Genomic DNA, 27685 nt, shown 5'->3' on the forward strand with positions numbered 1-27685 from the left:
GTTGTTGGCCAATCATAAGTCATCAAAGTGGCAATAGGCTACAGTCGTAAAGCCTCGTGTGTGGCAAAAGTTAGGAGATACTTTTGGTCATGTAGTGTATGAACACCTGCTCCTCGAACATCTCATTCCAAAATCATGGGCATTAATATGGAGTTGGTCCCTCCTTTGCAGCTATAACCGCCTCCACTCTTCTGGGAAGGTTTTCCACTAGATGTTGGAACATTGCTGCGGGGACATGCTTCCATTCAGCCACAAGAGCATTAGTGAAGTTGGGCACGGATGTTGGGTGATTAGGCCTGGCTCGCAGTCTGCGTTCCAATTCATCCCAAAGGTATTCGATGGGGTTGAGGTCAGGGCTCTGTGCAGACCAGTTCTTCTTGACAAACCATTTCTGTATGGACCTCGCTTTGTGCATTGTCATGCGGAAACAGGAAAGGGCCTTCCCCAACTGTTTGCCTCAAAGTTGGAAGCACAGAATAGTCTACAACATAATTGATGCTAGTCCATGGAAACCCATTTCATGAAGCTCCTGAAGAACATTAAAATAACTGACGTTGCTTCCAGAGGCAGTTTGGAACTCATTAGTGAGTGTTGCAATCGAGGGCCACACTTTTTACTCGCTACGCGCTTCAGCACTCGGTGGCCCTGTTCTGTAAGCTTGTGTGGCCTACGACTTTGCGGCTGAGCCATTGTTGCTCCTAGACCTTTCCACTTCATAGTAACAACAGTAGACTGGGGCAGCTCTAACAGGGCATACATTTGACAAGCTAACTTGTTGGAAAGGTGGCTTCCTATGACGGTGTCACGTTGGAAGTCACTGAGCTCTTCAGTAAGGCCATTCTACAGTGTTTGTCTATGGCTGAAATAGCCGAATCCACTAATTTAAAGGGGTGTCTCATACTTTTGTGAATATTGTGTATCTAATCAATAGAAGATATAATTAAAATTACGAAATTAAAAGTTAAAAGAGAGGTATAGAATACAACGACCAAGAGCCAACAGGTAAGGCTGCTACTTAATATTCTGAATGGAGTTATTTTTAACTGTTGGATGAGAAAGCGCATGTACTGTACCCTCAATTTTGCCTAGCTAGCTAACTTTAGCTAGCTAAACTAGCTTCTCCCGGGTTTGATGCAGTCAAGACTGACTGGTACTACGTAATCATATCTGATGATAAATACCCTAGCTGTATGACAGCTATTAGTCTACTATAGCACAAGGCGGCTTGGTTGGTTGCTGTCTTTCGTCTCTCCCTCCCTGCTCCCAGTGTCAATCGCTCCCAGTAATACGCACGCTTGCACGCAACACACACTGTTATAATGCTGTCTTTCTCCCTAGCTCTATAGGAGCTTTAATGTTCTTTGAGAGGTCCACTGACAGCTATGCAATTACTGCTGTATTGTCTGACCGCCCGGCCATCATCGGTGGAAAGAGAATTGTGTGTGTGTGCGCTGTGGATATCAGAAGATTATCAGCGGCTGTCCATGTGAACCGCGCATGTGTGTGTTCATCAGTGTCTGACCGGCGTGTGTGTGCATACTGTATGTGCGTGCGTTGATCATTGTTTGACGGAAGTGTGTGTGTGTTTCAGTTTAACGAGTCTGTGTGTATATGGGTGTGTTTCAGAAACGGTGCACGTCCACATGCAGCAGTATGAAGTGGAGTATCTCCAGTTTGCCTTCCGTTGGATGAACAACCTGCTGATGAGAGAGCTGCCGTTACGCTGCACTATACGCCTCTGGGACACCTACCAGGTACACACACACCACAAACACGCGCGTACGTACGCACACATCCTGTGCGCGCGCAGGATCACACGCAAAACACTCACATGCATTCACACAAATTGTCACATTTCACTCACTCACAGTGTGTGTATTATTCTCCCATTGTGTTCCTTCGTAAGACCCTATCCAGCGGAGGTCATCCATCTCTGTCAGTCCTCTCCTCTGTGGCCTGTGCATCTGGCTCTTTATCTCTCAATCTCTCTCTCGGTCTGTCAGCAGCTCAGAGCAATGAGCCCGTGCCTCAACACCACTGAACTATTACTAAACAAAAGCCTTGTTAACAAACCATCCTTTATAACTCCCCGACTTCTTCCCATCCCTCCCCTCAGATTGTACGACCTAGCTAGCCTCTGAAAGGCTGCAGTAGGACAATGGTGCAGAACTCTGTGGCTTGGCCCTGAAGGGCCACAGTGTCTGCTGCTTTTCTGTCTGACTATAAACTGGCGGTTGACTTCTATAAACTGGCGGTTCGTCAATGACATGAGTTGATCCATGAAGTATCGCAGAGATAAAAAATGACTGCGGCTCTGAAGGACTGGTTCCATGTAGGAAGCAGGTGTATGTGTCCTGCATTGTGTTCCTTTGCCTCAGCAGTGCATCATCTAAGGTAGCCTGTTATCTTTTTTTCTTTTCTTTTGTTTTATTGTACATGTGCTCCAGAGGGAGCTGCTTAAACGCTAGTACACCCTAGGCCACAGGTAGGTTATCTAACAAACATCTCTCCTTTGTTCCGCCACGTACGGTATAATACACCATGCTACAGCACAGCACTGAGCCAAGGAAGGCGTTTTGTAAGGACATAAAAACACAGCACCCTCTCTCTATTCTACTTCCTAATTAAACCATAAAGTGTTACGGCCTTTGGTTATCTCCCAGATGGCACCCTACTCCCTATGTTTGACCAGATCCCTATGGGTTCTAATCAAAAGTAGTGCACTATACACTGAATATGCAAAACATAGACTGACCAGGTGAATCCAGGTGAACGCTACGATCACTTATTGATGTCACTTGTTAAATCCACTTCAATCAGTGTAGATGGAGGGGAGGAGACAGGTTAAAGAAGGTTTAAGCCTTGATACAATTGAGACATGGATTGTGTTATGTGTGCCATTCAGAGGGTGAATGGACAAGACAAAAGATTTAAGTACCTTTGAATTGGGGACTGGTAGTAGGTGCCAGGCGGACCGGTTTGTGTCAAGAACTTCAATCCTGCTGGGTTTTTCACGCTCAACTCAACAGTTTCACGTGTGGATCCAGAATGGTCCAAAGAACATCCTGCCAACTTGATACAACTGTGGGAAGCATTGGAGTCCATATGGGCCAGCATCCCTGTGGACTGTTTCGAATGGGCCGTTATCATGCACCTGTCGGAACAGGGACACTTGAGTAGTGAATGCAGGACGCTTTTCCTGCAGTTAATTTTCTTGCCAGCCAGGTAGGCTACTCCAGTTGTATATTAAGCAGTGTGCTTAATATTAGGAAAGTTTCAAAATAAATGTATAGTAGGCCTAGCCTATAGGAAGCTGAAGGGATCCTTCTTTTTTTAATAGAGGCCATCAAAACACTGTTTTCTCAATTCCATGGCATAGTCTATAGAAATGTTGCACAACATGGGTTTATAGGAACACTTATTTAATTCCAGGCATCAACCAGCTATGAGGAGCTGACTCGCTGCGCATCAAGTAACCCTATTCCACTCAAACTCAGGGTCTCACAAAGTGTTTGATTTGAATTGCGTTGCATTTGCATTCATGTCAGAGTGATTAGAGAGACAACAGGGTGCTGAGTACCCACAATTAACTATTGGTTGTTGGCAAGTTTGGTAGGCATATCAGAGTGCAGTTTTGGGGAAGCCTAGTTACTGTCGTAACTCCCCGGTGGCGATCTGAAGGATCAGGTTACAGTGGCTCCACACTACCACATGCTCTCTCTCTCTCACTCTCTCGTAGAGGGGGAGAGCGGGAAGTCGGCTGTTTTATGGGGGAGAGCGGGAAGTCGGCTGTTTTATGGGCGGTCATAAAATACGCTGCCTCTATGCTCTGTAGTGTTCGAGATTGAGAATGTGGGAGTGGTCCGTGGACACTTAAGGGACAGTCATGTCGAGTGTGTTTCATTTGGTGATCTCATGAAGGACAGGAAACACACATACAGTTGAAGTCGGAAGTTTACATGCACTTAGGTTGGAGCCATTAAAACTCATTTTTCAACCACTCCACAAATTTCTTGTTAACAAACTATAGTTTTGGCAAGTCGGTTAGGACATCTACTCTGTGCATGACACAAGTCATTTTTCCAACAATTATTTACAGACAGATTATTTCACTTATAATTCACTGTATCACAATTCCAGTGGGACTGAAGTTTACATGCACTAAGTTGACTGTGCCTTTAAACAGCGTGGAAAATTCCAGAAAATTATGTCATGGCTTTAGAAGCTTCTGATAGGCTAATTGACATAATTTGAGTCAATTGGAGGTGTACCTGTGGATGTATTTCAAGGCTTACCTTCAAACTCAGTGCCTCTTTGCTTGACATCATGGGGAAATCAAAAGAAATCAGCCAAGACCTCCACAAGTCTGGTTCATCATTGGTAGCAATTTCCAAATGCCTGAAGGTACCACGTTCATCTGTACAATCAATAGTACGCAAGTATAAACACCATGGGACCACGCAGCTGTCATACCGCTCAGGAAGGATACGCGTTCTGTCTCCTAGAGATGAACTTACTTTGGTGCGAAAAGTGCAAATAATCCCAGAACAACAGCAAAGGAAGATGCTGGAGGAAACGGGTACAAAAGTATCTATATCCACAGTAAAACGAGTCCTATATCGGCATAACCTGAAAGGCCGCTCAGCAAGGAAGAAGCCACTGCTCCAAAACCGCCATTAAAAAGCCAGACTACAGTTTGCAACAGCACTTGGGGACAAAGATCGTACTTTTTGGAGAAATGTCCTCTGGTCTCATGAAACAAAAATAGAACTGTTTGGCAATAATGACCATCGTTATGTTTGGAGGAAAGAGGGGGTGGCTTGTAAGCCAAAGAACACCATCCCAACCGTGAAGCACGGGGGTGGCAGAATCATGTTGTGGGGGTGCTTTTTTTGCAGGAGGGGCTGGTGCACTTCGCAAAATAGATAGGAAAATGTTACCAATACAAATTGAGTGTACGTAAACTTCTGACCCCCTGGGAATGTGATGAAAGAAATACAAGCTGAAATAAATCACTCTTCTATTATTCTGACATTTCACATTCTTAAAATAAAGTGGTGATCCTAAGACACAGAATTTTTACGAGAATTAAATGTCAGAAATTGTGAAAAACAGAGTTTAAATGTATTTGGCTAAGGTGTATGTAAACTTCCGACTTCAACTGTATATATATTTTTACATAAATGTATATTATTTTATATATATATTTGTTAATATATTTTCCCCTAACCCTACTACCCCTCTAATTGGAGTAAACTAATGGACAACAACACTTAATCAATGTTTCATAGTGATATGGAATGACATTCTAATAGATTGACGGACGGACGGGGTTATTTTATCATGCACATCTCTTTCTGTCTCTCTCTTTCGTTCACACACACACACACACACACACACACACACACACACACACACACACACACACACACACACACACACACACACACACACACACAGAGTAGCTCTGGAGAGGTCCTGGCTTTTCACTTGGTTCTACTAATCAGCTACTTCCTTAAGGTCGTGTGAAGACTTTAGAATTTAGCTGGTGGTCAAAACTCTCCAGTCCTATCGACCAGCCACACAGACTTCGTGCACCCTTGTGTGTGTGTGGTCTGACAGCGGCCGTGGCTTTTATTTTGTTTACCTCAAGGCGTTAGAGAGAGGGAGGAAATTATGAAGGGAGAGATGGAGGGCTTCCTCTGTACCTCTGTATCCACAACTATCAGACCCTGCCATTGATTTAGATGCTTGTTGACGTATGTAATTTGTTGTTGTGTGCTCTCTTGTTAGGATAACACTAGGATTCAATAATAGCAGGATATTACTTATTGCGTCTCTATTGATTCTCAGTTGTGTTGGAGTATAAAATGTGTGTCTACATTATGGGATGTAGAGGAAGCTGACCCTCCTCTCCTGATGACTCACTTTAATTACCGTGGCATCAATGTCTTGGTGGGGCGCTCGGAGGGTAGAGGGGTGTAATTGTGTACCTATACCCTTGTTCTCCTTCAATTACCGTTCTACCCCCTTTATTGACTGGGAGAGAACACACACACACACAGGCAAAGTGAAGGTTGTAGATTCAGTCAGAGAGCATTATGACACGTAATAATAATACAAAATGGCAGGAGAAGCCCCTTAGTGGCAAGATAAAGTCACTGACCATACAGTAAGTGGTAAGCCTGTAAACTCTCATGACGTTGTTATGAAGTTTAATACACTCTCAAGATCACTGTTCTGACTGCTTATGAACTCACCCAGTCAAATTCCCAGGTCGTAATCCCAGAGAGCAGCAGTCAGGAAGGCCTCAAACGTTCAGCTTTTATGAAGTCAACACTGAGCTGCTGCCTACCAAAAATGTATTGCAAAATAAAACTCAATTGATTTCAACCTATGAATTATTGGTAGTAAATCACATAGCCTACTTTCTCCAAAAACACTTCTGAGCCCTGGTTCTGCAGGCCCTGGCAGATATAAAGTATGTGCTGCCTGTACTATGGATCCACTGATGATGGGTTGTGATAAGGAATAACTGTCTAGACTTCATTCTTGCTGATATGAGTTTTTGGAGGTTTGAGTGGTGAATGAGTGGAGTTTTTCTAATCAATGGTCGGGCCTGCAAGGAGTGACCGCGACATGAATTAAACCCTGAGTGGTTGACCTTTTGGGCTAACAACCTCGGTTGTTCCCCTCAGTTATGACCGTAAGATCACTGCCAACAACCTGTCTACAGGGACCTCTCAATCCTCTACTTGGCTCTTCATCTCCAACCCCCCTACACACACACACACACACGCACGGTACGCATACTCAGCACACACATGCACACACGCACACGGTACACACGCAAGTCTCACACCCACACACACTCTAATACGTAGCGAAACGATAAAAAGCTGTATGTCTTCTCTCTCATTGAGAGAAAATGTCTGATACTGCATCAGTGATTAAAGACAGATGTGTGGTTCTACCATAGTGGGGGTTGATATCCAAGTAGGGTCTACAGTGTAGAATTGATCCCTTCCCCAATCATTTTGAGTAGGAGGAAAACCACTCGTAAATGGGGCCATTTTATGTCTGGGCACAAAGGTAATGTGCAGTGCCTTCAGAAAGTATTCACACCCCTGAACTTCTTCCACATTTTGTTGTGTTACAGCCTCAAATTTCAAATAATTAAATAGAGATTTCATGTCACTGGCCTACACACTGTATCCCAAAATGTTAGTGGGATTATGTTTTTAGAAATGCTTACAAATTCTAAAACATTTAATGCTGAAATGTCCAAGTCAATAAGTATTCAACCCCTTTTGTTGTGGCAAGCCTAAATAAGTTCAAGAGTAAAAATTAGCTTAACAAGTCACATAATAAGTTGCTTGTACTCACTCTGTGTGCAATAATAGTCAACATATTTTTTTTGTGACTACCTCATCTCTGTATCCTACACATATAATTAGTCCAGTAGTTCATTTCAAACACAGGTTCAACAACCAAGACCCCATTGGTAAATTTAAAAAAAGCAGACATTGAATATCCCTTTGAGCATGGTTAAGTTATTAATTACACTTTGGATGGTCTATCAATAAACCCAGTTACTACAAAGATACAGGCGTCCTTCCTAACTTAGTTGCCGGTTAGGAAGGAAACCACTCAGAGAAACCACTCAGGGATTTTACCATGAGGCCAATGTTGACTTTAAAACAGTTACAGAGTTTAATGGCTGTGATGGGACAAAACTGAGAATGGATGAACAACATTATTAATCCACAATACTAACCAAAATGACAGAGTGAAAAGAAGGAATCATGTACAGAATAAAGCATATTCCAAAACATGCATACTGTTTGCAATAAGGCACTAAAGTAATACTGTGAAAAATGTGGCTAAGAAATGAACTTTTTGTCCTGAATACAAAGGGTAATGTTTGGGGAAAATTCAACACATCACTGAGTACCCACTTCATATTTTCAAGCATGGTGGTTGCTGCATCATGTTATGGCTATGCTTGTTGTCGGCAAGGACAAGGGAGTTTTTTAGGATAAAAATAAAAGGACTAGATCTAACATTCCTTGACATTCCTGCTGTCGGCATGCCAATTGCACGCTCCATCAAAACCGGAGACATCTGTAGCATTGTGTTGTGTGATAAAACTGCACATTTTATTGTTGCCTTTTATTACCCCCAGCACAAGGTGCACCTGTGTAATGAGCATGCTGTTTAATCAGCTTCTTGATATGGCATACCTGTCAGGTGTATGGATTATCTTGGCAAAGGAGAAATGCTAATATTGTACAATCCAGGTGTGCAAAGCTCTTAGACTTACCCAGAAAGACTACCAGCTGTAATCGCTTCCCGAGGTGCTTCTACAAGGTATTGACTCGGGTGTGAATACATGTAAATGAGATATTTCTGTATTTCATTTTCAATAAATTAGCAAAATGTAAAATGTTCTAAAGACATGTTTTCACTTTGTTATTATAGGGTATTGTGTGTAGATGGGTGAGAAAGTATATTTAATCATAAGTCAGGCTGTAACACAACAAAATGTGGAATAAGTCAAGGGGTCTTTATATAGTAACCTAGTAACTAAATTGAAGACTAGGCACTGAGATTAACTTTGAAGTTTAGGCTGCTGTAGCAAGGTGGAGAAATGATTATCAATAATTATACAACATGAAAAAGTATACCATAAAAGAGAGTTTAAACAGATGAATTTCCTCAACAAAACCAAAAAATAGAATGTAATTCAGTCCTTTAATATTTAATAAATTTGCAAAATAGTTGAGAATGACGACACTCTCTCCCCCTTCTCTGAGGGACCTATGACAGTCTGTGTCCCTCCCTCTCCTCCTTTCCTTTCCACATGCTCCTGAGACAGTCTGTGTCACAGTAAAGGCATCAGCATACTTCAGTGCAGCTGGCGCCTAGTCGAACCGAGCGAGTGTGCTCCCATAATTCCCTTTAAAAGCCTTCGCTTGACAAACAAGAAAAAAGCGGCAATAGTACTGTTTGTCCAAATACACTTCCTCAAAATAGTCAGAATTAATCTAAGAAAACTCAAGAAATCTGTCATTAAATTTAACGTTTTTGCCAAAGAGATCTTAGTCGCGCAATTTTACGTCATTTTTTTATGAGAAAATGTGCATGAAAACGAGTCGTCTCTCGTTGAATGACAACAAAGACTTCATTGAAGAATACCTACTGTTGATCAGTCACAGACGAAGGGGCGTAGACTTCGGCTCCAAACTTCGACTTGCCTCGCAATTTTTTGGGTGTGCCTAAACAGCCGGAAAAAGACTCCCCGAAGTCTAAAACGAATAATAACTTCACAAAATCTCGTCATAATACACTATATATACCAAGGTATGTGCATACACCTTCAAATTAGTAGATTCGGCTATTACAGCCATACCTGTTGCTGACAGGTGTATAAAATCGAGCACACAGCCATGCAATCTCCATAGACAAACATTGGCAGTAGAATGGCCTTACTGAAGAGCTCAGTGACTTCCAACGTGGCACCGTCGTAGGATGACAACTTTCCAACAAAAGTCAGTCCGTCAAATTTCTGCCATGCTAGAGCTGCCCCAGTCAACTGTAAGTCCTGTTATTGTGAAGTGGAAAAATCTAGCAGCAACGACGGCTCGCCGCAAAGTGGTAGGCCACATAAGCTCACAGATCAGGACCGTCGAGTACTGAAGCGCGTAGCGTGTAAAAATAATTTGTCCTCGGTTGCAACACTCACTACTGAGTTCCAAACTGCCTCTGGAAGCAACGTCAGCACATTAACTTTTCGTAGGGAACTTCATGTAATATGTTTCCATTGCTAAGCGTCAGCTGGAGTGTTGTAAAGCTAGCCGCTATTGGACTTTTGAGCAGTGAAAACATGTTCTCCGGAGTGATGAAACAGGCTTCACCATCTGGCAGTCCGACGGACAAATCTGGGTTTGGCGGATGCCAGGAGAACGCTACCTGCCCCAACGCTACCTGCCCCAACTGGGAAGCATGCGGACGCCTTAACTCACCATGAGGAAATCTCAGTAGTGTCCGAATTAGCCCACTTTCACACCTTAATATTGAATCTCCTGCTGAGCCATATGGCCTTTTGACAACACAGCAGTACCTCACTGTCTTTGTCTGTTGCTCTCACTGGGGCACGTTTGTCTTGGAGACCTCTTCTTCTCGCCTCTTCTCTTCCTTTATGCCTCCCCTACATTCTCCATCAGACTGGGAAGGTTTATACTGTATTTACAAAGGCTGCTCTCGACATGCTTCCAAAGATAAATTCGGTCACACAAGGTTCAGAGGGGATTTCTTTACATTAGTGGTTATTGTGTCAGGAGGAGGACATAGTTCTACCTTTCAAACCTGAGAGTCTGTACACGTACACGTACAGTGCCTTGCGAAAGTATTCGGCCCCCTTGAACTTTGCGACCTTTTGCCACATTTCAGGCTTCAAACATAAAGATATAAAACTGTATTTTTTTGTGAAGAATCAACAACAAGTGGGACACAATCATGAAGTGGAACGACATTTATTGGATGTTTCAAACTTTTTTAACAAATCAAAAACTGAAAAATTGGGCGTGCAAAATTATTCAGCCCCTCAGTGAGGATCTCTGAATGATCCAATGTTGACCTAAATGACTAATGATGATAAATACAATCCACCTGTGTGTAATCAAGTCTCCGTATAAATGCACCTGCACTGTGATAGTCTCAGAGGTCCGTTAAAAGCGCAGAGAGCATCATGAAGAACAAGGAACACACCAGGCAGGTCCGAGATACTGTTGTGAAGAAGTTTAAAGCCGGATTTGGATACAAAAAGATTTCCCAAGCTTTAAACATCCCAAGGAGCACTGTGCAAGCGATAATATTGAAATGGAAGGAGTATCAGACCACTGCAAATCTACCAAGACCTGGCCGTCCCTCTAAACTTTCAGCTCATACAAGGAGAAGACTGATCAGAGATGCAGCCAAGAGGCCCATGATCACTCTGGATGAACTGCAGAGATCTACAGCTGAGGTGGGAGACTCTGTCCATAGGACAACAATCAGTTGTATATTGCACAAATCTGGCCTTTATGGAAGAGTGGCAAGAAGAAAGCCTTTTCTTAAAGATATCCATAAAAAGTGTTGTTTAAAGTTTGCCACAAGCCACCTGGGAGACACACCAAACATGTGGAAGAAGGTGCTCTGGTCAGATGAAACCAAAATTGAACTTTTTGGCAACAATGCAAAACGTTATGTTTGGCGTAAAAGCAACACAGCTGAACACACCATCCCCACTGTCAAACATGGTGGTGGCAGCATCATGGTTTGGGCCTGCTTCTCTTCAGCAGGGCCAGGGAAGATGGTTAAAATTGATGGGAAGATGGATGGAGCCAAATACAGGACCATTCTGGAAGAAAACCTGATGGAGTCTGCAAAAGACCTGAGACTGGGACGGAGATTTGTCTTCCAACAAGACAATGATCCAAAACATAAAGCAACATCTACAATGGAATGGTTCAAAAATAAACATATCCAGGTGTTAGAATGGCCAAGTCAAAGTCCAGACCTGAATCCAATCGAGAATCTGTGGAGAGAACTGAAAACTGCTGTTCACAAATGCTCTCCATCCAACCTCACTGAGCTCGAGCTGTTTTGCAAGGAGGAATGGGAAAAGAATTCAGTCTCTCGATGTGCAAAACTGATAGAGACATACCCCAAGCGACTTACAGCTGTAATCGCAGCAAAAGGTGGCGCTACAAAGTATGAACTTAAGGGGGCTGAATAATTTTGCACACCCAATTTTTCAGTTTTTGATTTGTTAAAAAAGTTTGAAATATCCAATAAATGTCATTCCACTTCATGATTGTGTCCCACTTGTTGTTGATTCTTCACAAAAAAATACAGTTTTATATCTTTATGTTTGAAGCCTGAAATGTGGCAAAAGGTTGCAAAGTTCAAGGGGGCCGAATACTTTCGCAAGGCACTGTATGAGTACATGTATGTATACGTCTTGTGTTGTGAAGTCAAGGTGAGATTTTGGAGAGGTTGGCTTTGTTTCCAAGCCTGTAGAATGTAGGCTGTAGAAGGTCACGTATAGAATGTTGTCCATCGAGTGGCAGCATAAGTGTGCTGTTGCACAGTTAGTGCTTGTTTTCATGAACGCCAGAGAAAGTGCAAAGCAATGTCAGAGCATATGTAGTTATTGGTTAGGCTGGTGCGTGTGTGTGTGTGTGCGCGTGCGTGCGTGGTCAATGTGAGCCGCTGAGCCTCAACAGGGCTGTATTGTGCCATTAGAGCAGCAGTATGTCAGGGGAGGGTTTAACCTGTGTTGAAATTCTCTCTCTGCAGTCAGCCCATCTGCTCTCCAACACATCCTCCATATGTAATGCCATGTGCCCGTATGCACTCACAAGACCTTCTAATTCATTATCGTCGCCTGTTTTAGTTGCTTTGTAAATGACACACATATGCGTGTAAATTACACAGCCTAACCACATCTATGTGGGATTATTCGATTTGTATCAGGTTGGTATTGGCCATGCCATGATTGCCGTGCCATCGTGTGTGTTTGAGGCATGACTGCCATGCTGTGTGCTGTGGCCTTATTATACAGTTTAGTCATTGGTTGGGTCCTGTATCTGCTCTCACAGGTCGTTACTGTCACGACCTGACCGTAGAGAGCGTTTTTTGTCTATTTTGGTTTGGTCAGGGTGTGATTTGGGTGGGCAGTCTATGTTCTATGATTTTCTATTTCTATGTGTTTGGCCAGGTGTGGTTCTCAATCAGAGGCAGCTGTCTATCGTTGTCTCTGATTGAGAACCATACTTAGGTACCCTTTTCCCCAACCTGTTTTGTGGGAAGGTAACTTTGACTTTGTTCAGGGCACCTAGCCCAAAGCTTCACGGTTTGGTTTTGTTCTTTGTTTTGTCGGCGTCATTTCTAATAAAGAGAAAATGTACGCTTACCATGCTGCACCTCGGTCCAGTCCTTTCAGCCAGCCGTGACAGTTACTGTGGACAGACCTGGAGGTGGAAACGCCTGCAGCCAGCCCTAGGGCTATTCGCATGTGTGTCAACGTGTGTGTGTGTGTGTCGCGTTAATGCAGGCAGGATCAGGGCACGGCATGTACAGCCCTTAGGGGTTCTGCTGCTGACCGCTGAAGTACGGTGGTGGTTCTGCCACACATCACAGGTCAAATGTCAAACGGTCGACATGAAGCAGCGGCCCTCCACAGCTGTTCACACAGAGAAGTTAATGTGTGAATTACCATTGTATTACCAATATGACTGGCAGGACTGAAATAGAGTAAATATGACTTTTGAAGGTGGGCTTTGAGTGTGTGTGTGTGTGTGTGTGTGTGTGTGCGTGTGTGTGCGTGCGTGCGTGCGTGCCAGAGAGAAAGACAAAGTGTGTGTTTGCATGTAATGGATTAATGGCTTCTTCTCATACCCATACCACACACCCACCCAAACCACTGTTCCTAAAACCCCTCACACACACATTCACACTGTTCCCACCCTTCCTTCCCTCCACGCTCCACTCGTCCCTGACAGAGGGGTGTCCAAATTATCCTTGTTGCATAGAGCATGAAATTAGCAAGTGGCTCTGTGTGAATGCATTAGCAAGGGGGTGTTAGGGAGCAGAAAGCACCCCCCCCTCCCCTCCCCCCTTTTGTGTAACCAGGAAGATAGAAACATGGTATGCATGGTGCAGAATGTCTGCCGCTACATAGGTCTGGGAGTTGCCAGGGACCTGACAATACGATATTATCACAATATTTAGGTGCCAATACGATATGTATTGCGATTCTCCTGATTTTATATCTATTGCAATTCCATTTCCCCCCCAAAATATTTCTCACCACATGTCCGCTGCAGAGGAACAAGCGAGAGCCATGAGAAAACCATTTGTGCTCAGTCATGGAAATGAGTGCTGAAAACAAATTGGCTCTCTATTTAAAAAAAGAAAGAAAAGGAGAACAAGCTGTGGAGGAAAAATACTGGAGTTTTGGTACGATAATGTCAAAAACGATACGATGTATGGTCAAAAATAATATCCCCATATGTAACCGTATACATTTTTGCCCCCCATCACTACTGCTACACCGCTCCATTGTAAAGAGCCCCAAAGGCAGGGAGGTAGATTCCCTCCTCTAGAACTATGCCTATGTGTGTTGTTGTCGAGCAAAACTGTTTGTGGAAGGTATCATATAGGCCTATTTGGCAGGGAAACTGTGAAGCGAGCTGTGGCCAATTGCTTGTTTCTGTTTGTTTTCTGTTTTGTTTACTTTAATAAAAGACGCAATGTTGTCCGTTTGCTGCTTTTCATGAAATCATGCGTACCTGTTCTTTATATGGCCAGAAACAACTTTGTTCATATGGGCAGAAGAGAGTTAGGTTTAGGCAGAACTGTGCTAGTTGTTGGAACAGTTCACAGCATATCTGCCCTAATAGAAGCTTCCCCTAAAGAAAATGACAAAAATGACAGTATATAATTACTGCTGTCTTTCCAAAAATATATTACAATCCTTCAAGACACTACACCAGAGAGCATGATTTTGCCACAGATTATCATTAGCTTATTTTTCGAACAATAGCTGCAGATTCTTTGAAATCACAAGGCCAGGGCATTTCCTAAAGTCGGGAGGCGCGCAAATTGGGCACCGCGCATAATATGTCAAATAGATGATTGTTGATTTGCGGCTGTCAGCGAAATGCATCTAAAATAGGCCTAGGTCTATCGTAATATTTCAAAATACAATCGCTGGAAAAACACAAAAGAGAGGAGACAAAGATAAAACTAGAACCTGTCGTTAGTGAGGCCATAAAAATGCTCAACTCGCAATAGGCTATTTATTGAGCGAACAGTAGCTTATCTTATTGGGAGAGCATCAGCCATATCCCCGGTGAGTGCGCATATTCACTGTCTTTATCATTGGGTGAGTCCGTGCTCCTGAACAGTTTTCTTTTAGAGCAATTACCTCATCCAGGCTTGATGGACGTCAAAGCCTACGACATGTCTCCCCTTTTCATCGGCCTCAATTAGATGGATGCGTTCACGACAATGTCGTTCTCACTTTTTCCGTGTCAGCAGTGTAGTCTGCCCTGTAATTTTTGTGTATTAAAAAGGCTGCTATTATTTCCAGTCGTGGAGAGCAAAGTGTCGTAGAATGTCTGCATGAAATATCCTGCAAACAGTGAGTCAGTTATATTATTAGCCTAATTTCTGGACTATCCAATCTACTCATCACATTAGGACTAGTACACTATCTTACATGAGTCTGAAAATGCGATGATAGATGCATGGTATACTTATCATTAAAGATAAAAAAACAAAACATGATTTTTGTTGTTGTTGCTTCCCCGAACTTGAAACTCACACGCTGCCAATGGCCGTACTCTAACTTGAAATGTGAGTGTTATCTTTGGCAATGGTATAGCCAACATTTGTCTGTTCAGATTTTTCTTTCTTTATTTTCCTATATTTTGGTTGACTATATTGTCAGAGATTGCTGTAATGTTTTACCTTATTACGTTATGTCTATCCAGAGAGAGCGAGAAGGAAAGAGAGAATGACAGATGGAGACTGCAGGGCTTAAAGAGAAGTAATGAGAGAGATGGAGAGAGCGCAACAGAGATATTGAGGGAGATTGAGTGAGGAAGAGCGAGTGTATACCTCTGCAGGGCACAGGAACGGCAAAATGATCCTCAGGGATGTGGCCCCAGCGCCTTTACCCCTCCCCTCCAGGCCCCCAGGGGCCTCCTAATGATTGGCTGATTGGTGACACAGAGAGCCAATCCCCAGCAGGCACAGACAGGGTTAGAGGTGGGGTCAGCCACACGGCCCCAAGCATCAATACTTAATCTGTTCGGCTCTCTCTAAAAAACAGAACTCTGCCGCTTCGCTCACTCCATCTCTCTATACCTCTCCTCTGATGCACCGCTCTCTCCATCTTTCTCGTCCTCTCTCCTCCTCTACACCGTTCTCTCTTTCACTCTATCCCTCTCCTCCACGGCCATGTTCGCTTCATCCCTCTGTCTCTCTGTCCTTTTTTTCCTATGCTGTAGACATACAAACACACTGGCAAGCTGTGTCGGAATCCATTCAGGACTGAGCTTTCACGTGTGAGGACACACACTGACACACAGAACCCAACACACACCGTAAACACCTTGCTGTGCTTTCACACTGCTCTGGTCTGCAGTATGCTGCAGCATTTCGCCAAGTGCTAACCCCCTGTGTGTGAAGTGTTGCTGCTGAACTGACTCCACACACACACACACACACACACACACACACACACACACACACACACACACACACGTCCTTCCCATGGATGTCCTCTGTCTCACTCAGGATACAGCAACAGGCCTTTTGTAGATTTGTTTTCTCAGCAGGAGTTTTTCCTCACACACAGGCACACACACATCACCCACTACCTCAACTCTCCTGGTTACTCTCACCTTCAGGGTTTGAATCCTGGTTATCAGTTTTCCACAAAGAGCAGACGTTTTTAGTCCCACATCAAATAGGACTAGTTAAGGTTGAGATGAGAGACAAGACAGCTTGCGATACAGTTTGGAGCGCCTGACTCCCTGACTCTGCACCTCTCTCCTGATCACATAGAGAACCTCAGTACTGGACACCATGTCTGCAGGTCAGGCCCACTCAGACAAACCCATGCCTGTCTTCTCCAATACTGTGACTCTTGACACCGGGACTGGCACCAGGAATAACAATAGGGAAGGAGATGGAAGCATACTGCACACTATAGAGAAACTTGAAGTCAGTAATTATCAGAGGGTGTACTGTAGTCTTTTAGTGTGAAGACTTATATGGAGGATGAGGTAGTCTGTATGAAAGGCTGAGGGTGGAAGATAGAGTTGAATGGGGGGATATTGAGCGAGAGCGTGAGGTGAGATATAGACCCAGAGAAATGTTGGAGAACATGGGGCTGAGGTAATCACAAGCGATTGGTGATCACGCTCTCACTCCCAGAAGTCCCTCTGTTAATAAAGTGTGTCTCTGTCTGTGTATGTGCGCGCGACTGATTCCTACCCATCAGCTGGTCAGATTAAAGCCGTGAGGGTAGACCAATAGGCAATCATCAGCCAGACCATAACTCACTCTGCAAAACACTTCACTCTCTCCCTCTCTCTATCATTCCCTCTCTTACTCACTCACTTTATCTCTGTATCTCTGTTTTTCTTCCTTCGCTCTCTGTCAGTTTATCTGTTTCTCTCTTTATGCCTCAGTCTATCGGTCTCTCTCTCTCTCTCGGGCTCTCTCTCTCTCTCTCGGTCTCTCTCTCTCTCTCGGTGTCTCTCTCTCTCTCTCTCTCGGTCTCTCTCTCTCTCGGTCTCTCTCCCTCTCTCTACTACTCCGCCCTGTACCCTCTCTGCCTGTCCCCTGCCTGACTGATTGACAGGGAAGATGAGGTGTGTGTTCTGCCATGTCTTAGCTCTCTCTCTTCAATCTCTCCCTCTGTTTTCTAATTCCACCACTCCTCCTCCATCTTCATCTCTCCTTCTCGAGAAGGTGAATCCCAGTCATATTAGCGTTTTATGCAAGACCTTTCTCCCAATCTAGCCTACATTCCACGCTACATGTATTGGCCAGTCTAAACTTATTTAACAGACATGTCCTTATTGAGTGGAGGGGCCGAGGGAGAGACCGAGGGGCCGAGGGAGAGACCGAGGGAGAGACCGAGCGAGGGAGAGACCGAGGGGCCATGGGAGAGAGAGGGGGAGGGGCCGAGGGAGAGACCGAGGGGCAGAGGGAGAGACCGAGCGAGGGAGAGACCGAGGGGCCAAGGGAGAGAGAGAGGGAGAGACCGAGAGGTCAAGGGAGAGACCGAGGGGCCGAGGGAGAGACCGAGGGGCCGAGGGAGAGACCGAGGGGCCGAGGGAGGGGTCGAGGGAGAGGCCGAGGGAGGGGTCGAGAGAGAGGCCGAGGGATGGGTCGAGGGAGGGGTCGAGGGAGAGGCCGAGGGAGAGAGAGGGGCCGAGGGACAGAGAGATGGACAGAGGGAGGGAGAGAGAGAAGGGCCGAGGGAGAGAGAGATGGACCGAGGGAGGGAGAGAGAGAAGGGCCGAGGGAGAGAGAGAGAAACGGAGAAACGGGCTGAGGGAGGGAGGGAGAGAGAAACGGACTGAGAGAGAGGAAAAAGAGGAGAGAGAGTGGCTGAGAGGGAAGAAGAGGAGAGAGTGAGAGAGAGAGTGGCTGAAAGGGAAGAATAAGGGGGAGGGAGAGGCTGAGAGGGAAGAGGGAGAGGCTGAGAGGGAAGAGGGAGAGGCTGAGAGGGAAGAGGGAGAGGCTGAGAGGGAAGAGGGAGAGGCTGAGAGGGAAGAGGGAGAGGCTGAGAGGGAAGAGGGAGAGGCTGAGAGGGAAAAGGGAGAGGCTGAGAGGGAAAAGGGAGAGGCTGAGAGGGAAAAGGGAGAGGCTGAGAGGGAAAAGGGAGAGGCTGAGAGGGAAAAGGGAGAGGCTGAGAGGGAAAAGGGAGAGGCTGAGGGGGAAAAGGGAGAGGCTGAGGGAAGAGGAGGGAGCCTGAGATGGAAGAAGAGAGGAGTGGCTGAGAGGGGAGGAGAGAGTGAGTTGCTGAGAGGGAGAGAGGCTGAGGCTGAGAGAGAAGTGGAGAGGAGAGGCAGAGTTTGGCTGAGAGGGGAGAGGAGAGGCAGAGTTTGGCTGAGAGGGGAGAGGAGAGGCAGAGTTTGGCTGAGAGAGGAGAGGCTGAGAGGGGAGAGGAGAGGCTGAGAGGGAAGAGGAGAGGCTGAGATTGGCTGAGAGGAGAGGCAGAGTTTGGCTGAGAGGGGAGAGGAGAGGCAGAGTTTGTCTGAGAGGGAAGAGGAGAGGCAGATTTTGGCTGAGAGGGGAGAGGAGAGGCAGAGTTTGGCTGAGAGAGGAGAGGAGAGGCTGAGAAGAGGAGAGGTTGAGAGGGAAGAGGAGAGGCTGCGATTGGCTGAGAGGGAAGAGGAGAGGCTGAGATTGGCTGAGAGGGAAGAGGAGAGGCTGAGATTGCCCGAGAGGGGAGAGGAGAGTCAGCGATTGGCTGAGAGGGAGGGGCGGGAGAGTGGGAAGAAGAATAGGAGAGAGTGGCTGAGAGGGAAGAGAAGAAGAGTAGAGAGAGTGGCTGAGAGGGAAGGAGAGAGAGGGAAGGAGAGCGTGGCTGAGAGGGAAGACAGAGGCTAAGAAAGAACTAGAGTGCAAATATGTATTTTGGGGCGGCAGGTGGTTAGAGCGTTGGGCCAGTAACCGAAAGGTTGCTGGATCGAATCCCCGAGCTGACGTGGTAAAAATCTGTCGTTTTGCCCCTGAACAAAGCCGTTAATCCACTGTTCCCCGGTAGGCCGTCATTGTAAATAAGAATTAGTTTTTAACTGACTTGCCTAGTTAAATAAAGTTTACATTTAAAAAAAAAAAAAAAAAAATGTTTTGAGAGAAAGCAAAGGCACAAATTTGGAAGGCATAAAGGACAAGGAAAGTCATAGAGAGAGAAGGAGAAAGAGCATCCAGTGCCTTTTCTTTTATTGTGGTCATTTATTAAGGTCCCATTCCCCCGAGGAGCAGTGAGAGAGAAACAATTAAAATGATCCACGAGTAGACGCTGCTGCAGTTAACTGACACTTAAAGGAAAACTCCACTTAAATTATCTTAGTTTTTTTTTCATTAGTCCATTGTTAATATAGTCCCAAAATGTTTTGCATGCAAGTTTTCAAGATATTGCGAAACACATCATCATGATGTGACACTTTGCTTCTTGAAAACGTGACTGCTGACATACACAACATTTTGGGACTGTATCAATCTAATTTTATTTAGCAGATGTTATTGCCGGTGTAGCGAAATGCTTGTGTTTCTAGCTCCAACAGTGCAGTAGTATCTAACAATTCACAACAATACATACCAATCTAAAAGTAAAATAATAGAATTAAGAACTAAATAAATAATAGGACGTGAAATGTCGGAGTGGCAATGCTTTCCGGTGGTATGTAATAACACACAAAAAAAAAAAAGTTTTGTCAGAAATAATGAATATAAAAAATACTGCAAAGTTGCTTCAGAGCTAAAAGCATCTTACTCCGTATCAACAGTGGATTAATGAAAAAGATACCAAAATATAGTGTATATTTTCCTTTAAGGTGTACCCTGGCATCACTGCCATGTATAATTCTAATGATGTATGATTACACCCACTAGTCTAGTTTACCATTTAATACTGTCTGCTTATTGAAAGTGACCTCTAGTAGGAAGTTAGAGCGGTTGGATGTCTTTCTTGTATGTTTTAGTTTTATGGGGGAATAGTATGGAGTAGACTCCCGAGTGGCGCAGCGGTCTATAAGGCACTGCATCTCAGTGCAAGAGGGGTCCCTGCAGTCCCTGGTTCGAATGCGTCACATCCGGCCGTGATTGGGAGTCCCAATAGGGCGGCGCACAATTGGCCCAGCGTCGTCCGGGTTTGGCCCGGGGTAGGCCGTCATTGTAAATAAGAATTTGTTCTTAACTGACTTGCCTAGTTAAATTATAAAGGCATAATAATTGATAGTAACTCATGTGAAGCTACCATATCTCATGCTTCATAATTAGAGGTTGACCGATTAATCGGAATGGACGATTAATTAGGGCCAATTTCAAGTTTTCATAACAATCGGAAATCTGTATTTTTGGGCGGCGATTTGCCGATTTTTTTCATTTTAATTTTGTATTTTTTTTTATATATATATATATATATATATATATATATATATATATATATATATATATATTTTTATATATATATTTTTATATATATATATTTTTTTTTTACACCTTTATTTAATCTTTATTTAACTTGGCAAGTCAGTTAAGAACACATTCTTATTTTCAATGACGGCCTAGAAACAGTGGGTTAACTGCCTCGTTCAGGGGCAGAACGACAGATTTTCACCTTGTCAGCTCGGGGGATTCAATCTTGCAGTTAACTAGTCCAACGCAATAACGACCTGCCTCTCTCTCGTTGCACTCCACAAGGAGAGCGCCTGTTATGCAAATGCAGTAAGCCAAGGTAAGTTGCTAGCTAGCATTAAACGTATCTTATAAAAAACAATTAATCATAATCACTAGTTAACTACACATGGTTGATGATATTACTAGATATTGTCTAGCGTGTCCTGCGTTGCATATAATCTGACTGAACATACAAGTATCTAAGTATCTGACTGAGCGGTGGTAGGCAGAAGCAGGCGAGTAAACATTCATTCAAACAGCACTCTCGTGCGTTTTTTTTTTCAGCAGCTCTTCGTTGTGCGTCAAGCTGTTTATGACTTCAAGCCTATCAACTCCCGAGATGAGCCTGGTGTAACCGAAGTGAAATGGCTGGCTAGTTAGCGCGCGCTACTCGCTCTGAGCCTTCGGTTGGTTGTTTCCCTTGCTCTGCATGGGTAGCGCTGCTTCAATGTGGTGGCTGTTGTCATTGTGTTGCTGGTTCGAGCCCAGGGAAGAGCGAGGAGAGGGACGGAAGCTATACTGTTACACTGGCAATACTAAAGTGCCTTTAAGAACACCCAATAGTCAACGATTAATTAAATACAAATGGTATAGAGGGAAATAGTCCTATAATTCCTATAATAACTACAACCTAAAACTTCTTACCTGGGAATATTGAAGACTCATGTTAAAAGGAACCACCAGCTTTCATATGTTCTCATGTTCTGAGCAAGGAACTGAAACATTAGTTTTCTCACATGGCATATATTGCACTTTTTACTTTCTTCTCCAACACTTTTGTTTTTGCATTATTTAAACCAAATTGAACATGTTTCATTATTTACTTGAGGCTAAATAGATTTTATTGATGTATTATATTAAGTTAAAATAAGTGTTCATTCAGTATTGTTGTAATTGTCATTATTACAAATACATAAAAATAAAAATAAAAAAATCGGCCGATTAATCGGTATCGGCTTTTCTTGGTCCTCCAATAATCGGTATCGGCGTTGAAAAATCATAATCGGTCGACCTCTATTCATAATATGTACATAGCATAGATGTGTTGGAATTTCCATGCAGAGAAGTGATTTGCTTAGCTGTTGGCTTAGTCAATGTTCCCTACACAGCTATATCCATATTAACAGTCTGCACTCTGCAGTGTGTCAAACCTGTGTATGTTTTAACCTCAATGTGAAGGGAATGTTTCCACAGCCGTACCTCCAACAGTTAGTTACCCTTGAAGAGCACTATCCCTGTCCTGTCTGTCCTGCCTGTTTATTGGCTTGAGGAAGGAACACAGCCATTGATTTTCATTACGTTCTCTCCGTGTCTGGCATAAACGACGGCCCTTCGCCCCTCGCTGTGAATACGCAAATATCACCCTCGCCCTGTGCTTTGCTTCACTGTGCTGCGCCACTGAACTGCAGCACGCCTGCCCCGGAATGGAGAATGTCATTTTTGAACAACCCCCTCTTCTCCAGTGAGAACAGCATTAGTCCTGACTATTTACTCAGGAAAGTGGGAATAAGTTCCCTTCCTTCAGAGAGTCTTTGACATGGCGCTGCGTCTGTAAGAGACGTCCCAGGGAGGTTTTGTAGAGACACTGGTGGAACTAATCATAAGCTGGCCCAGTCCGACCCAATGTGGTTATTGGGTTATTGCTTAGTGGGAGCTGCTCTCTCGCTCCCAGACACACACAGTATGCGCACACTATATCTCTCTGCTCCATCTCTCTGCTCCCTCTGTTTGATTGTTGATTTTGGCTGAGATAATATGCAAATATACATACAGTTGAAGTCGGAAGTTTACATGCACATAGGTTGGGGTCATTAAAACTTGTTTTTCAACCACTCCACAAAGTTCAAAACTATGGTTTTGGCAAGTCAGTTAGGACATCTACTTTGTGCATGACACAAGTAATTTTTCCAACAATTACTTACAGACGGATTATTTCACTTATAATTCACTGTATCACAATTCCAGTGGGTCAGAAGTTTACATACACTAAGTTGACTGTGCCTTTAAACAGCTTGGAAAATTCCAGAAAATGATGTCATGGCTTTAGAAGCTTCTGATAGGCTAATTGGCATAATTTGAGTCAATTGGAGGTGCACCTGTGGATGTATTTAAAGGCTTACCTTCAGACTCAGTGCCTCTTTGCTTGACATCATGGGAAAATCAAAAGGAATCAGCCCTCAGAAAGAAAATTGTAGACCTCCACAAGTCTGGTTCATCCTTGGGAGCAATTTCCAAATGCCTGAAGGTACCACATTCATCTGTACAAACAATAGTACGCAAGTATAAACACCATGGGACCATGCAGCCATCATACCGCTCAGGAAGGAGACGCGTTCTGTCTCCTAGAGATGAACATACTTTTCTGCGAAAAGTGCAAATCAATCCCAGAACAACAGCAAAGGACCTTGCTGGAGGAAACAGGTACAAAAGTGTCTATATCCACAGTAAAACGAGTCCTATATCAACATAACCTGAAAGGCCGCTAGCAAGGAAGAAGCCACTGCTCCAAACCGCCATAAAAAACCCAGACTACGGTTTGCAACTGCACATGGGGACAAAGATCGTACTTTTTGGAGAAATGTCCTCTGGTCTGATGAAACAAAAATAGAACTATTTGACCATAATAACCATCGTTATGTTTGGAGGAAAAAGGGGGAGGCTTGCAAGCTGAAGAACACCATCCCAACCATGAAGCACGGGGGTGGCAGCATCATGTTGTGGGGGTGCTTTGCTGCAGGAGGGACTGGTGCACTTCACAAAATACATGGCATCATGAGGGAGGAAAAATATGTTGAAGCAATATCTCAATATCTCAATATCAGTTAAAGTTAAAGCTTGGTCGCAAATGGGTCTTCCAAATGGAAAATGACCCCAAGCATACTTCCGAAGTTGTGGCAAAATGGGTTAATGACAACAAAGTCAAGGTATTGGAGTGGCCATCACAAAGCCCTGACCTCAATCCCAGTTACACCAGCTCTGTCAGGAGCAATGAGCCAAAATTAACCCAACTTATTGTGGGAAGCTTGTGGAAGGCTACCCAAAAGATGAGGAATAAAAATAATGTGGATATATTGAAGCAACATTTTTAAGAGATCAGTCAGGAAGTTAAAGCTTGGTTGCAAATGGGTCTTCCAAATGCGCAATGACCCCAAGCATACCTCCAAAGTTGTTGGAAAATGGCTTAAGGACAACAAAGTCAAGGTATTGGAGTGGCCGTCACAAAGCCCTGACCTCAATCCTATAGAAAATGTGTGGGCAGAACTGAAAGAGTGTGGGCGAGCAAGGAGGCCTACAAACCTGACTTAGTTACACCAGCTCTGTCAAGAGAAATGGGCCAAAATTCACCCAACTTATTGTGGGAAGCTTGTGGAAGGCGACCCGAAACGTTTGACCCAAGTTAAACAATTTAAAGGCAATGCTACCAAATACTAATTGAGTGTATGTAAACGTCTGACCCACTGGGAATGTGATGAAAGAAATCAAATCTGAAATAAAGTGTTCTCTCTACTATTATTCTGACATTTTTACCAGGATTAAATGTCAGGAATTGTGAAAAACTGAGTTTAAATGTGTTTGGCTAAGGTGTACGTAAACTTCCGACTTCAACTGTATGCAGTTGAGTTGACTGGATGTTGAGAGTTTGTGAAGACCAGTATTACTGTTAGCACTTGAACATATTGTCCCATTTCCACTCCTTTAGTTCTTCAGTCTGTTTTAAGAGCTTTAATTGTCTTCCCCTGGATAGCCCTTTAGATGAGGGCTATCCAGGGCTATAGAAGAGGGCTATCTCAGACTCGCTCTCTCTCACTTTAATTCCCCTCCTTTATTTAGCCCTGTAAAAGCCGGCCTGGAAATGTAATGAGCGTCTGAAAGAAGGCAGGAGAAAAAGTAAAGGGCAAATTTAACAGGGATTTGTCTTTCAGCTTCTAGTCGATTGTAAATTCTCTGATTGTGACAGAAAATATTTAATATCTTCTGTCTTTCTTTCTTTTTCCTGTCTTCTCTCGCTCTGCCAGGCAGTAAGTGTCCAAATTCCCACTCTGAGTGTAGATTTGTCTTCCTATCAAACATAATGTCAAGGTAGAGTAGGCCTAAGTGGAGAGATGCAGATGGAGGGCACTGGGAAGATGCTACAGTATTATCTTCGCTGTCGCTCCACTGCTGCTAACGCCTGATATGTTAGAAAATGTGTTTTGTTGTGTAATTCTCTCTCTCTCTTTGCAGGCTGAACCAGAGGGATTCTCTCACTTCCATCTCTACGTGTGTGCTGCTTTCCTGGTGCGATGGAGGAAAGAGATTCTGGATGAGAGAGATTTCCAGGTAAGAGAGCGAAGGATGGAAATGTATGTTGTCATACCTACATCACCTTTTACTGAGGTTCTGGGTGAGAAAAATACCCCACTTAATAGTGATGTTTCCATCACTTTATATTTGAAAGAGTGAGTGAGGTCTCACTCTATTCCCATGTTGCTCTATTTAAGAAGTTGTGTAATTTGGGCTTTGGTCATTTGACCACAGATGGTGCTGTTTAAAAGCAGTGCACTGTTTATACAGGGAATAGAGTGTAATTTGAGACTGTTCCACTAAGTATGAATGTGAGTCCCAGTAGGGCTGAACAGAGTGTGCCAGCCAGTGTCCTCTTCTCCCCCAGCACATCCCAGACCAGCACCACGCTCATCATTAACTACAGGGATCAGGGGTCACAATGGCTGCATTAGTGGGATGACAGCAGCAGCTGCTGCAAGGTGACATTGGCATGAAGCAGGAATCAGACTTTGGGCCCTTTCCCCTAGTTCCTCTCTTCTATTCTCTCCGTTTCTCTTATTGACGGATGTATCTTCTCTTGTCTTCTCTCAACCACACTCTGAAGAGTTTTAGGTCAATGAGTGCTTCTTCAACTTTAATAAGACCCGTTTCGAAGTTCTCCTTTGCTCTACCTCCTAGTCCCTCATTAACCTTCCTCTCCCTCCTTTTCCCTCCCCCTCTTCCTTCTTCCTTCTCTGTGCAAATTGAATTGAAACTGGTGTGTGGTTGAATATGCAGAGGTTCAGTGGTGCATGCCGCGAGGGGCTCTGTGTGTGTGTGTCGGTGTGTGCACACGTGTGAGCATGCGCCTGTGTGTGTATGTGTGTCGCAGTTGATTTATAGTGTTTACAGTGCCCACTGATTTAGTATTATCCCTGCTGCACGGCTGCACCACACACACACACACCTTGGCATGCAGACTGCCACCGACGTGCCAGAGGCCCTAACACTCGCATCCATCTATCCTCCTTTCCTCCTCCCCTGGGAGAGAGAGGTGGCTCTCTTTTTCTCTGTCTTTATTTCATCACTCTCTGTACCTCTCCCTCCTTCAGACCCTCAGTGTTCCTCTCTCCTCTCTCTCTCTTTATCCTTTTTCTCTCCCTTTTGCTTTTGCTCATTTTCTTTTGCTCTCTCTACCTCCATCCATCTCTCTCTCTTTAGCTGAACATGCAGTGCATTTAGAAAGTATACGACCCCTTGATTTTTTCCACGTTATGTTACAGCCTTATTCTAAAATTGATTCCATTTTTTCCCTCATCAATCTACACACAATACCGCATAATGACACAGCAAAAAAAAAAAAAAAAAATGATATCACAACAAGTTTGGAACACCTGTATTTGGGGAGATTCTCCCGTTCTTCTCTGCAGATCCTCTCAAGCTCTGTCAGGTTGGATGGGGAGCGTTGCTGCACAGCTATTTTCAGGTCTCTGCAGAGATGTTTGATCGGGTTCAAGTCCGGGCTCTGGCTGGGCCACTTAAGGACATTCAGAGACATGTCCAGAAGCCACTCCTGTGTTGTCTTGGCTGTGTGCTTAGGGTTGTTGTCCTGTTGGAAGGTGAACCTTTACCCCAGTCTGAGGTCCTGAGCGCTCTGGAGCAGGTTTTTATCAAGGATCTCTATGTACTTTTCTCTGTTCATCTTTGCCTTGATCCTGACTAGTCTCCCAGTCCCTGCTGCTGAAAAATATTCCCACAGCATGACATCCCCACAGCTGCCACCACCATGCTTCACCGTTGGGATGGTTCCAGGTTTCCTCCAGACTTGACGGTTGGCATTCAGGCCAAAGAGTTCAATCTTGGTTTCATCAGACCAGAGAATCTTGTTTCTCATGTTCTGAGAGTATTTAGGTGCCTTTGGCAAACTCCAAGCGGGCTGTCATGTCCATTTTACTGAGGAGTGGCTTCCGTCTGGCCACTCTACTATAAAGGCCTGATTGTTGGAGTGCTGCAGAGATGGTTGTCCTTCTGGAAGGTTCTGCCATCTGCACAGAGGAACTCTGGAGCTCTCAGAGTGACCATCGGGTTCTTGGTCACCTCCCTGACCAAGGCCCGTTTCCCCTAATTGCTCAGTTTCTCAGAGTAGCCAGCTCAAGGAAGAGTCTTCCATTTAAGACTGATGTATGCCACTGTGTTCTTGGGGACCTTCAATGCTGCAGAAATATTTTGGTACCCTTCCCCAGATCTGTGCCTCAACACAATCCTGTCTCGGAGCTCTAAGACAATTCCTTCGACCTGATGGCTTGGTTTTTACTCTGACATGTACTGTCAAATGTGGTAACTTATATAGACAGGTGTGTACCTTTCCAAATCATGTCCAATCCATTGAATTTACCACAGGTGGACTCCAATCAAGTTGTAGAAACATCTCAAGGCTGATCAATGGAAACATGAGCTCGGTACC

At 44.3% G+C, this 27685-nt stretch overlaps 1 protein-coding gene across 1 annotated transcript in view; it reads left to right on the plus strand.

Moving 5' to 3' along the window:
* LOC139378765 (TBC1 domain family member 22B-like) overlaps positions 1–27685 on the plus strand; it is a 194812-nt gene that overhangs the window by 139573 nt on the left and 27554 nt on the right. Inside the window, exons 12-13 of the mRNA XM_071121251.1 lie at positions 1627–1754; positions 25201–25296. Coding sequence (XP_070977352.1) covers positions 1627–1754; positions 25201–25296 — 224 coding nt within the window. The remainder of the gene's footprint in view (positions 1–1626; positions 1755–25200; positions 25297–27685) is intronic.

This window comes from Oncorhynchus clarkii, chromosome 21 (genome assembly GCF_045791955.1).
Source record: "Oncorhynchus clarkii lewisi isolate Uvic-CL-2024 chromosome 21, UVic_Ocla_1.0, whole genome shotgun sequence".
NCBI classification, from domain to species: Eukaryota; Metazoa; Chordata; class Actinopteri; order Salmoniformes; family Salmonidae; genus Oncorhynchus; species Oncorhynchus clarkii.